Source organism: Neolamprologus multifasciatus, chromosome 7 (assembly GCF_963576455.1).
Source record: "Neolamprologus multifasciatus chromosome 7, fNeoMul1.2, whole genome shotgun sequence".
NCBI lineage: Eukaryota > Metazoa > Chordata > Actinopteri > Cichliformes > Cichlidae > Neolamprologus > Neolamprologus multifasciatus.
In genome coordinates, this window is record NC_140445.1 from 40,405,099 (window position 1) to 40,417,151 (window position 12,053).

Here is a 12,053-nt window from a genome sequence, read left to right on the forward strand (position 1 = left end):
GCGAGGCGTGATTGCGGGTGCCACTCAGGTGCGTCCGCAACAAACTCATGGGCAGCTTGCCAGGTGTCTGGTGCAGTAGGCGTGGACATGAGACAGGGCTCACAGGTGGCTTGGCATGTGTCTGTCCATCCGGTGCACTAATCTCCGGCTCGGCCAGAGCACGTCCCAGTGGCGTGACAACTTCTGGCGAAGGCGTGGCAGGCTCTTCCTACATGCACCACACGCTGACCTCCGGAATGGCGTGGGGGTCGCCTCCGTTCCCCATGCGGTCAAAGGACCCTAATGAGGCCGGCGGTGTTGTCGGCCAGGAACCAACCGGTCCTGCAGCTGTCAAGCTGTTCAAGTTGGCTTAAGGGTGAGTGTTGTACACCACATCCCGATTAAGTTCCGGATGAAGGCTCTTAGGGTGGTGTTGATCGTGTGCAGTTCCAGGCATTTCAGGATCCAGGTGTGGGGCACCAAGTCAAAGGCCTTCTTGTAGACAATCCAGGCAGTGCACACGTTGGTCAATCTGGTCTTGCAATCTTGAGCGACTGCTCTGTCTACCAGTAGCTGGTGTTTTGCTCCTCTGGTATTCATGCCAATTCCTTTTATGTGCCCCGCTCATGTATTGAATCATGTTCCTGTTCATCTTAGCTGCTACGATGCCTGATAGGAGCTTCCATGTGGTACTGAGGCAGTTTATTCGCCGGTAGTTGGATGGGACTGGTCCCTTCTGGGGATAAGGAGTGTCTGGCCTTCAGTTAGGTATTACGATTGTCTCTCGTCGACTAGCATCTGGTCCAGCGGTGCTGCCAGATGCTCATGGAATGCAGTCAGCTTCTTCAGCCAGTAAGCGTGAATCATGTCAGGGCCTAAGGTTGTCCAACCCCAACTCTTCATACTGGAGACCCATTCTTGGATGTTTGTGATGGTTATGCATTTCATCCTTCCCATAAGCTCTTCCAGTATTGATCCATCTCTAGCTTTGATGGTGCTTTTCTCATATTGTTCCCCTGCCACTGGGAGTATACCTTAGATGGTTACATGGAGTAGAGCTGGTTTACCCTCTTGCCTTCTATCTCTCTGGTATACCTCTTCAAGTGGCTGGCCAGGGCTGTGAGTCTTTGCTTGGCAGTTTCCAAGGCTAGAAGTATGAGCAGCTTGCTGTACTTCTTAGGCAACTTCTTTATTGCACCTTTCTACGGTCTCCTCCTCCATGAGGGTACTGTTACTTGTGGCTGTTCACCTTGAAGACAAGCATGTCACTAAGCACTGCTGCCAAGCCCACCTCAGACATGAGCAAGAGACATAAATATGAAGCCATACCAACTCGAATGTTGCCTAGATTAACAAGGTTGACATCAAGTGTTGAGGAACCAGGACACCCTGATGAGAAGTGTGCTAATGGAACAAGATGGCATCGGTGGGCAAGAGATGAAAATGAGGCACTTTTGGAATGCTACTATGTAAGTAACCATCGGCGCAAGGGGATACATTAATAGGATGGGAGCGCTGGGGGCAGTGACTCCCAAAACAAGCAAGTCAATCTTCACAGAACAGGGCTCAACTTATTACAGGTGGAGTTTTTTCGAGACTTCTCCTTTCAGGCACATGAGCATTTTGGATAAACCTCTAGTCTTCCAATTTCATTCTCTTCACAGCTGCCCTCAGTTCCTATTTACTAATCCTCTGCACTTCATGATTTGCTGTTTTCCATTGGTTCTTTTCTCTCTCTGTTTATTTCACAACCTTGTTAAAAGTACTCCTTCCAACTTCTCAACATATTCTTTTCACTTGTTAGTACATTTCCATTTATTTTAATAACCCGGATCTGTTGCATAAAAAAAATTCTTGTGAGAATGGGTGAATGACGGAAGATGTATAAAACCACTTTCAGTGCTCAGTTAAAGTAGAAAAGTGCCATATAAGAACCAGTCCATTTACCAATCAGGTATGTGTCTCTGTGCACTGTACCTTGTAAAGTTTATGAATATAGATTGCTACCAAAGCTAGTTAGCATTAGCTGGTAACTTTGAGACTTGAGGGTAGAATTTTAAGTGTTCACTTTTGGTTATAAAAAACCCCAAAAAATGTCAGCATCAAAAATATTATCATAAGGATTTGTAATGTGTAGGTGATAGTCGTTATGTCAATCTTGTATTTCCAGAAAGTGGGTTTATACACTATTCTGCATTTAATCATTTGTTATTATTAATCAGTGGCTCTCTTCCACATGATGCCTTTGTCCTGACTTCCTCCCGTAACTCCCAACTTATTGTGGCAGATGGCCATCCCTCCCTGAGCCTGGTTCTGCTGGAGGTTTATTCCTGTTAAAAGGATGTTTTTCCTTCCTACTGTCACGAAAACATTTGCTCATAGGGGGTCATATGATTGTTAGGGCAATTGTTTTTGTGATTTGAGATGAACTGAATTGAACTGAACTAAAGTGAAAATTAATTCTGCATAATATTTCTCTAAAAGGATGTAAACTGTATGGAGTACTGCACATGTAAATCTTTGCCTAATTCCTCTTTAAGAATAATTTAGAATACTTTGTAACCTGACTGCTTGAAAAAAAATCACAATATCAAAAATGTCACTAGGGTTGCCATAGAAACTGAACACATGCTTGGTTAACCTTTTAGTTGTTTAAAATGCTGAGGGTAGCTTGGGTAGTGACATAAAATGTACAGCTTTGGTGAATCTGGGACCAAGGATGACTTGAGCTACCTGGCAGATGATTGTGTTCCTGGCTTACTGCTTGCACATAATGGAAAAATCTTAAATGGACTGGTTCTTACATATAGGTTTACTACTCTGAGCACTCAAAGCGCTTTACACTACTTGCCTCATTCACCACTGATACAAGCACTTTTTTCTGTCCTCGTTCTATGTAAGTGCTTTCTATCTAACATTCATAGTGTGTGAATCACAGCCATCAAAAAGGAAGTTGGGGTTAATATCTTGCCCAAGAATATTTGGCATGCAGACTAGAGAAGATGGGGATCACAAACCACCAACTTTTCGATTAGTAGGTGACCTGCTCTACCACCTGAACTAAAGCCACCACAGAACATACTCCAAAGTTGGCTGTCAACATGAATGCTTCAGGCAACATTATCTGACCTGTTCTAGGGTGCCAGCCAAAATTGGCACGGTTAGACAAGGGAACATACAGCCCACTGGAGGTGGGGGGCGGGGGGGCCTGCGCCCAGGTCTGGATTTGTTCTTGCTATAAAAGTGACCAAATTTGAGGAAGTTTTGTTACTGAGCAATTAATGCCTCAAGATCTTTGGCTTCTCCCCTGGAAGCTAACTCTTTCTTTATGTGTGTGTGGAAAAACGCTCCCCTAAGTGATTTCCAGAAAATAGTACTCAGACTCCAGGGTGTCTGCACACCAAATCACCTGCAGAAGAAGACAGACAGCCAGATGCCATCATTTGATTTCAGCACATAAAGATGTAGCTTTTCTTTTTTTTAGATTTAAAATTAAACTTTTCTTTTATTTTGTGGATATCAGCTGTGTCACTGATAACACACAAACTGAGATATCAAGTAGAAACAGGAAACAATATTATAGGCAGTTCGTGAACATTGGCCCAAAATACTCTTATAATTTTCAGTCCTCTCAGAAATTCAGCTTGAGTTAATGTTGCATTAAATCTGCCAGTAATTTTGTGTGAGGAAGCAGACACTTTTTAAACCTCGAGAGATGCGGTGGAATGTCTAACTTCACCCAAGGTTTTCCATCAGTGACTCTATGAAGTCTGGGTACGTGCGCATATAGGCACAAACAACATTAGGGACCCATTTCCTGACCTGGAGGCGCAGGGAAACAGCCCACTCATCCACCAAGGAAAACCCCAGTGTGCATGTAGCGTACAAGTATATCTACCCCTGCCTGGTCCCTCTCACCTAGGGCAAATCCTGAGTTTAACAAAGTCCAACACCTCTCCAGGAAACTGGTTGCAGACTGTGCACTGTGGTGTGCCTGACTATAGCTAGGTGGTTAAGGCACCAGGTGATCCTGTCTCAGGCAGGGAGACGTGGATTCTTTAAATTTTTCCACTATTTTTTTTTTTTTCCTGTCAGAATCGCTTTGTCCTCTCTCACCCAGGAACAATTTTAGTGTTCTGTAAGCAATAATATATGATCTTAAAGCAGTATACCTACACTGTACATGCTGACCTTGTATCAAACTTCCACATAGACTAAACCTGTGTTCTGTTTATATTTATTCTTTACTGTCAAACTATTAAACACCACTGAGCGTGCAGCTGAGAGAATAACAACTAAAACTGTCCTTTAAACATTAATTTAATGAAATGCTTGATTAAAATCTATCAGATGTCTGAATGATCGCATTGTCACATTGATAAGGCAGTTAACTTACAGTCTGTATTTTTGTTGGCTTTCTTTCCAGGCTTCAGATAGACTAAACTTGATTAATATAGTAGCTGTTTTCCAGTCTTACTGACCAAAGCCCTTAAAGTGCAAACTTTTAATGCTATGTTACTCTACAGTGCTTTTCTCTTTACCTCTCACACTCTGCTTGGTCTCTGGCAGTTACCTTGCGATGGTCGTATTACTTGTTTAACCTCTTCAGATTTTTCCCCATAGTATGGTTTCATCTTCCTTTGTAAAATCAGTCACTCTAATGCCAGTACATTTATTCATAATTGTGATTAGTCATTTCTGCCAACGTCACCCCTTTTATGTGAACGTACAGGGGAAACCCTGGGGAAACTTAGTGAGTTGATAGCTAGCTTCATGTGACCGCTTGCCACTGTTAGGGTAAGTGAATCCAGATTGACTAATGATACCATGGGTATGCTGAACTAACTTTGTGGTACAGGCCTCAAGTAACATGTCAGTAATTGTGAGAAGAATCACTAAAACTAATAAATTCAGTGTGTAAACTCTTCTTGTTTATTCTTGTGGACCTTCTATTGGGACTGTTTGGCTGAGCTGCTGTCATTTCAGCTTCACTTTGCTGTTGATAGGCATACACAAGCATATCTACAAGTTGAATAAACTAAACAGTAGTGCTTAAATACCAGCCATGTCTTGCCTTTGTTTTGGATTCCCAGTGAGACAAAGACAGTGATATTTTTGATGAAGAATATGTAGAGCATGTAATTCTACATATGCCATGTAAATCTGCATGATGAAGTGACTACTCTTGTCTGGTGGGGTCAGAAGAATTCTTGGACTAAAAAATGGCCTAACTGGCCAAAAAGAAGTCAGCAAGACCCTGAGGTAAAAAAATCCGTAGCATTTTACTCTCAGCTTTCCATCTGTAGTAAGGTGATGAAAAGCCAAGCTGTTCGCTACTTCAGAGCTGCCACACTGCTTTGACTCCTCATGGGTCATGTCATCCCTCAGAGGGGGGGGCGGACGTTGGCGCTCTGACATGGAGATAGGCAGCCACGGCTGATGGAGCTAACAAGGCAGTCGGCTCGTTAGCTGCTAATTGAGCTGTTAGTGCCAAGACTGGAGTGTGCCATCTGTTTGTCACAGAGGAACATCTTGTTGCTTAACGCCTGCCGACAAGACCCTCTCTCTCCTTCCGTGGTGCGATATTAATAGCTCAAGTCCACAGACGGAAAGAAAAATGAAGAAATTGAAGAAGTGACAAACAAACTGAGAGTTTGGGTGGGTGGGTTGGGGGTGAGGGGGCTCTGCCAGGTCCAGTTAAACCTGACAAGAAACAGCATGTCACTTAGACTCTAAATAAAAAACTGGAAATAGTTTTCATTTCAAATCCTTAAATGATCTTTCAAGCAGATTTTTTTTAAGTCAACATAAATAATTTCTTGCATCTTCTTTTGGAAAGATGTAAAAGAAAAAAAAAAATCCTTTTTTTTGTGGTTTATGACTTGAATGTTGTTCATAGTGAATTTTCAAATTTAGGTTCAACCAGTACTTTTAGGAGGCTCACTGTGAGTAGTGGTGGAGTAGAAGTTGCCCATTCTCACATCTTGTCACCTAGCAGGAGAGGTTACCTCAAATTCATTCTCACTACTCTAAATTCCATACCAGGTATAAGATAAAAACATGTAGAAGCTGTTGGTGTAGTATATCCAAACTGCTGACCCTTAAGCATCCTTCATGCTACTTAGCTGCTGATGTTGCATGGTGACATAAACAGGAAAAATGTAGAACTGAAATGAATGGATCAGACAAATTGGATCAGCACTTCCCTCCTGAAAGTACTCTGTTTGGCCTTGTTGAAGGTACTGCCTAGTGGCTTCAACCTTAGTGACCAAGCACCCACTTACACACTGTGTATTCTTTGAACTCTTTTCCAGAGACTTGACAAATAAATGGCTGCATGTGGTGGCCAAACGTTCTGGAACGGTTGAAGTTTGTGTACTACCATACATACCTTTTTGACTGTGTTATCTTTGAATATAACAGGGTTTAGCAGAGCAGTCCACCATCAGTGTTCCCAGTATAAAATGTCTTTGGAAAGACCATTCATTTCTGCCTTTTCTAATTTTACTTGATTTTTCTTTCAATATCAGTCACGTCTTAACACTGAATGTCAGCATAAATCTTTGCCTCTTTCAGCTTAATCACAACAATATGCAAATACGCAAACTCTACACAGACTGGAACCTTTTTTTAAATGAACATTGAAAAAAGTATTCTTCCCAAGTGAGTTACAGAATCATCAAGGCACGAATGCCATTATTCTTAATTCACAAAAGATTCAGTGTATTTCAACCAGTGATTTCTCGCCTAGTTTTTCAAAGAGTCTTTGAAATCAAAGTATAAAGTCATGACATTTCTGTAACATTTTGTATCCTAAAGTGGTTGTGCTGGAAGAAAAACTATTTCACAGCAGCACAATCAAACAAAAGAACAACCTTCACTTTACAATTTCATGTATTTGAATTTTAGACAATATCACTTTATTTTATTAAAAGAAACATTTGATCTACCCACTGTCATTTTGCTATACAAACGGACTCTTTTGACTTTCAAATGACAGGTAATCCAGTACAGACGCAACCTGTGTTGAAGGTGAAACTGTTTCTCTCCTGGTTGTCTTCTCTCTCGAGTTGCTTGTTGCCTGGTGAAGAGCTGTGTGTGCGTGTGTGTGTGTGTTGAGGGGGGGGGACTGTCAGCTCACTAGAGGCGCTAATTTGTTAATGTTCCTTCTGTTAGGAATCCTAATTACTGTTGTAAGCTTCATGCCTAATTTAGTGATTATGTGCGAGATGACTGAGCTAATGAACATCTCAAGATGTTCCAGTTGTTCCACACCTTTTCCTGCTTTTTATCTTTTTAAATTCTAGCAGAGAATTAATAATAGAAGAGTTAACCTTTGGATTGGTTTTTAATTGTAGTATTTTTGAGTTTGTAGCGCCTAATTGTGGCATTTTGTTTTGCATCTCCCACAGTTACAGGAATTTGTGAAGAGGATGTTCAGCCATGACTAAACTTTGGAACAAACTGTGTTTTCTCTCAAGTCCTAGGTTTATCTTTCTTAAAACAATAAAATCATTCACATAAATTATCTTTTATTGGTCATGCATTTTGGCTATAAGGATCCCAACACTCATATGTTTGTTAAACAAAGAATATTTACAAAAATGTAACATCAATTTATTGTTTTACGATTGAAAAGCACTGAAAGGATAATAAAGTCTATAGATTAATTTAAAAAGTTTTATAAAGGGAGGTGCAAGGAGGAAAAATAAAACTAATGCACTGCTAGTAAGGCATGGACAGGTTTGTGAAAAACTGCAGGTAAACCTGAAGTAGCAGAGGCATCAGATGAGTCATCATTAGCAACACGTTCTCACTCCCAAAGTGTAACATTTTACGCTAGGTGACAAATCGTCAACATATTACGTTTTCGGCTACCCACCACGTTCCTAAATGACGACCTCGGAAAAAATGAGGAAATATGAGAACTGTATGGACTCAATCCACACATGTTCGCTCTTTTTCTTCAAATCGCTTAGAAACACGCTATTTAACATCATTAAAGTCCTGGTTAAGATCAGGAAAAAGGTTATGGTTAGGGCTAGGGATAAGGTTAGGTTTAGGGCTGGAATACAGGGCTGGAACGTCGATTACCGCGGGAGCGTCATTGCACTGGATTTCGCCATAACCCGCCGCGTACCATAAGAACGCCGAAGGTCTCCTTTTGCGTTCCTCAGGAACGCCCCGGGACGTGACAAAACGTCGGCATGTTACGCCTCGGGAGTGAGAACAGGCTGTCATTAGACACCACAACTATGCATCTAACGGATGTTAAGTTTGATAAGATGAGTGCCTTGAAAAAAAATGTTTAATCTGTGGAAGTTCTCCAAAAAAGAAGTCAAAATTAGTCTAAATAACCCGTACACGTCACTAAGGTCTGACGCTTTATTAGCCAATCTTTGTTGGTTTGTTTTAACTTATCTGTCTGGTGTGCGTGTATTTTATCTTTAGGGCTGGTTCAGTCCTGGTCAGGTGTTTGTCCTGGATGAGTACTGTGCTCGGTATGGTGTTCGAGGCTGCCACCGCCATCTGAGCTACCTGAAGGAGCTGATGGATTATTCGGAGAACAATGCTCTCGTCGACCCAATGCTGCTACACTACAGCTATGCCTTCTGCGCCTCCCACGTCCACGGAAACAGGTAGTTAGGAATCATTAGAGTAACTGCACTCCACAGGCATGGAGATCTTTGTCTCATTTCTACAGAATGAAAAGGTCTAAATAAGAGCATAGATGCTAACAAATGTTGATCACTTAACATCCACTCGCTTGGTGGCAAATCACTTAGTGGTATTGTTAGGGCTAGGTTTTATTTTATCCACATGGTAAATAAGCATAGTTTAGGAAACTAGAAGATGTTAACTTTAAAATCAAATCTCTAACATACATTTTAGCTTACAGTTCTTCAAGATTTCCATTTGGGAATTTCAGATATGTCAAATATTTATATGGAATAGATAATTCCATATAAAGTAGTCTGGTGCTTGCTAAGATGTTAGGTTTTGGGACTGCAGGGATTAAAGTATGCCAATGCCAGCACTGTGTGTGGGTAGCAAACTGGAGCTGCACATCCACCCCTAACACCCTTTGTGAACTTTTGTGTGTGTGTTTTATGATATCACGTTTATCTTTGCTCCTGATGAACCAGAGTCACAATTCCTTATGGCTGTTAGAGAGCTTCAGTAGTTGAATATAAACAAAAATCCTTTTTTTCCTCTTAATTGTTTGCTAAAATCACAGACGCTGCTGTTTTTTCCTCTACGAATTGTTAAAGGCACCTCAATTTTGGTCATTTTTATTCATGTTTCTGAATTTATCCCTTATTCTTTTATATTGGCTTTATTTCTGCTTCTTTTTCTTTTTAATTTCATAATTATAAAAATTGTATTCCCATTTAATTATACCTTTCTATATTAGCTTTTGTAAGGCACTTTGTGACTCTTATCTCTGAAAAACTATATAAATACATATTTCATGACTTCTTAAAGCAATCGTACTCTTTTGCTTTGCACTAATCTTTCTTCTTGTTCTTTCACCTGGTCCTTTTAGGGTTCACCACAGTGGACCAGCTGCCTCCATCTCACCCTAGCATTCAGTTCAGTCCTACTTAATTGCATTCATAAATATTCTCAGTGGTTTTCCACTTTTCATTCTCTTCATAGCTGCCCTTACTTTCACCTTACTTACCCTCTTCGCCTCGTGAGTCACCGTTTTTTCTCCATCCATCCTGCTCTCTCTCTCTTATCCTCTTCATTCATCTCTTCCATCTTCTCAGCACAGTCTCTTCTCTTCTTAGTACACTTCCATCTTTACTCCTTTCTTTATGTTCAACCTTGTGCTCAACTCAATAAACAGTTTGTCTACTTCTTCATCTATTCAACTATCCCACTTTAGCTTTGCTTTGTCTTCTATCCTCCGTCCACAGCATACACTACAATATCTTCTTGGCAGTTTCCCTCACTACCACAGCCATTTCTGTTCTTTTCGCAAAATTCATCTGCCTCCACATTCCTCACCTTAATACCATACCAATCCAAGACCCAATCATCACCTGTGTTCGCTTCACCTACATGTCCACTGAAGTCTGTCCAATCATCACTCTTTCCACCAGGAATACTTTCTGCCACTAATCCCACTTGTGGGGCTAATGCACTGACAACAGTCAACATCACACCTTCAGCTTTACTTCCAGAACACTCTTTATATACTTGTTTCATTTTTGTGTAGTAGCTCCACCTCAGTTGTGATTTAACAATTCTTGTTAACAGCTAGTTTTTCTCTCCTTTATGAATGACTAAAAGTTATTCTGAAGGGTCGGCCATTAACCTATTTCTTCTCACAATTTAATTCCAAACTAAAAGTTATTTTCTCATGTCTTATCGTTTTATCATTTTATTGTTTTAGTGGCTTTTTTCATATTTATGGCAAATTGAAAACATGTTTGCAGCTTATGTCTCTATTTTAGTGGCTTAAATGACACTCTCTATGACTGTGTTTTATTTTTTTATGTAATGAAATTCAACAGAGCAATTTTGTAAGGTTTAATTTTCCTGCTTTGCGGCCTTTGTGAAGAAACTATAAAACAGTATTATAACTTACAGGAGTAAACAGTAGTGTTCAGTTATATGTTAATGCCTTTATAATAACCTTTTAGTCTTAAGAGATGTGAGCAAATATTGCACGTTTCACAATTTACAAAAATTACAGCGCAAACATCTTCCTGATATGCAGTGTCAGGAAGTTGTACCTTGTCTCCTATGACAGAATCAGATTGGATCCATCTAAATCTGGTGAACATTGTGGGGCTAATGGTTGCATCTTTGGAATAAAGGGGTTTCCTGCATCAAAAAAGCAAAGAAGCAAGTGTCTAAGCTACAGCATCTCTAATCCTCCCAGTTGTAGCTAAGTTCCTCGTGGAAGTGTTTATTTACAGGCTCTGTCCCTTATGATAATGGGAGCCAAAGTGTCACCACACTACACAAATTTTGTAAAATAAAACATAATTGTGTCTGACCTTTAAATCAATATCTTGTGCTGTGTGTTTGATAAAACAGTCAAACTTTAGCCGGCTTCAAAAGGAACTCTGAGATGACTTGTTTGAAGGTTTGCGTAAGTTTGATGAGATGGATTTGAATCAGGATAGAGTTTAAAGGAGCATTATCAGAGCCAGCGGGAGTCACCTGTCAGTTGAGATCTCTTCTGCTCAGAGCCATCTACACCGCAGCAACACAGGATGTGACAGCAGCTTTTACCTCCCCCAACCCTTTGAACAACAATCCTCTCCATCTACACAGACGTAAATGGGGGAGGAGGTAGGTGACAAACAGAATCACATGCCACTCGGCCTCATCTTCTTTCTACAAATGTAAGGTGAAGTGGCATCTATACCCAGTGCTCTGCCATGCCGCTCAGCAAGCTCGACTCATGACAACTGTTGTCAACTGACATCATCACTAAAGAGCCAGAGGGTTAGCTGGATCCCGCAGGCAGATGTAGTACTTATTGTTTTCACTTGAGCCAAATTGAAAGCAAACACACAAACTTAAGTCTACAGAGATACATCTCCCCATCACCATCCCCAACCCCGGAGAAGCATTGACAGCAGCCTCGCCTCCATTGCACTTGCTTCATTTAGCAGCAACAATACATCTAAGCCCCGACAAGCTGTCACTCCACACTCTGCCTTGAGTGCTACCAAACACCGCTTTGTGTTGTGTTTCTCTCAGCTCGGCACATTTTGAGTTTGGCTTCTTGCCAACCTGTGCCCCGTCTGATTTGTTTTCAGCTGTTATTTCATTCAGAGGGTTTGAGTGACATTTGCTGGGAAAATTCAGTTTCTCGTATCATTTGAAAGCTCTTGATGAGCTCTTTGTGAGTATCAGAGAAAATATGTCAGCTTCCAACTCACTGAATTGATTTTAGTAACCACTAAAGACCCCATTTAAAAGAGATTTTTCTGTGCCTTTGTGCTTGCTTTTTTATTTGTTGTAAAGTTTTCATGGAAATGTTACAGAAAGTGACACAGACAACAAATCTGCTGGCATGGTGCATTCACATTCAACCTTATTGATTGGAA

At 40.8% G+C, this 12,053-nt stretch overlaps 1 protein-coding gene across 5 annotated transcripts in view; it reads left to right on the forward strand.

Moving 5' to 3' along the window:
- The window catches only part of cadps2 (Ca++-dependent secretion activator 2), a 149,505-nt gene that overhangs the window by 60,154 nt on the left and 77,298 nt on the right, over positions 1-12,053 (forward strand). For all 5 annotated transcript variants that reach the window (XR_014874911.1, XR_014874912.1, XR_014874913.1 and 2 more), the window contains exon 13: positions 8,431-8,618. Coding sequence is in view for 2 of the 5 variants with exons in the window: in XM_085165256.1 (XP_085021382.1) it covers positions 8,431-8,618 (188 nt within the window). In the remaining 3 variants the exon portion in view is untranslated. The remainder of the gene's footprint in view (positions 1-8,430; positions 8,619-12,053) is intronic.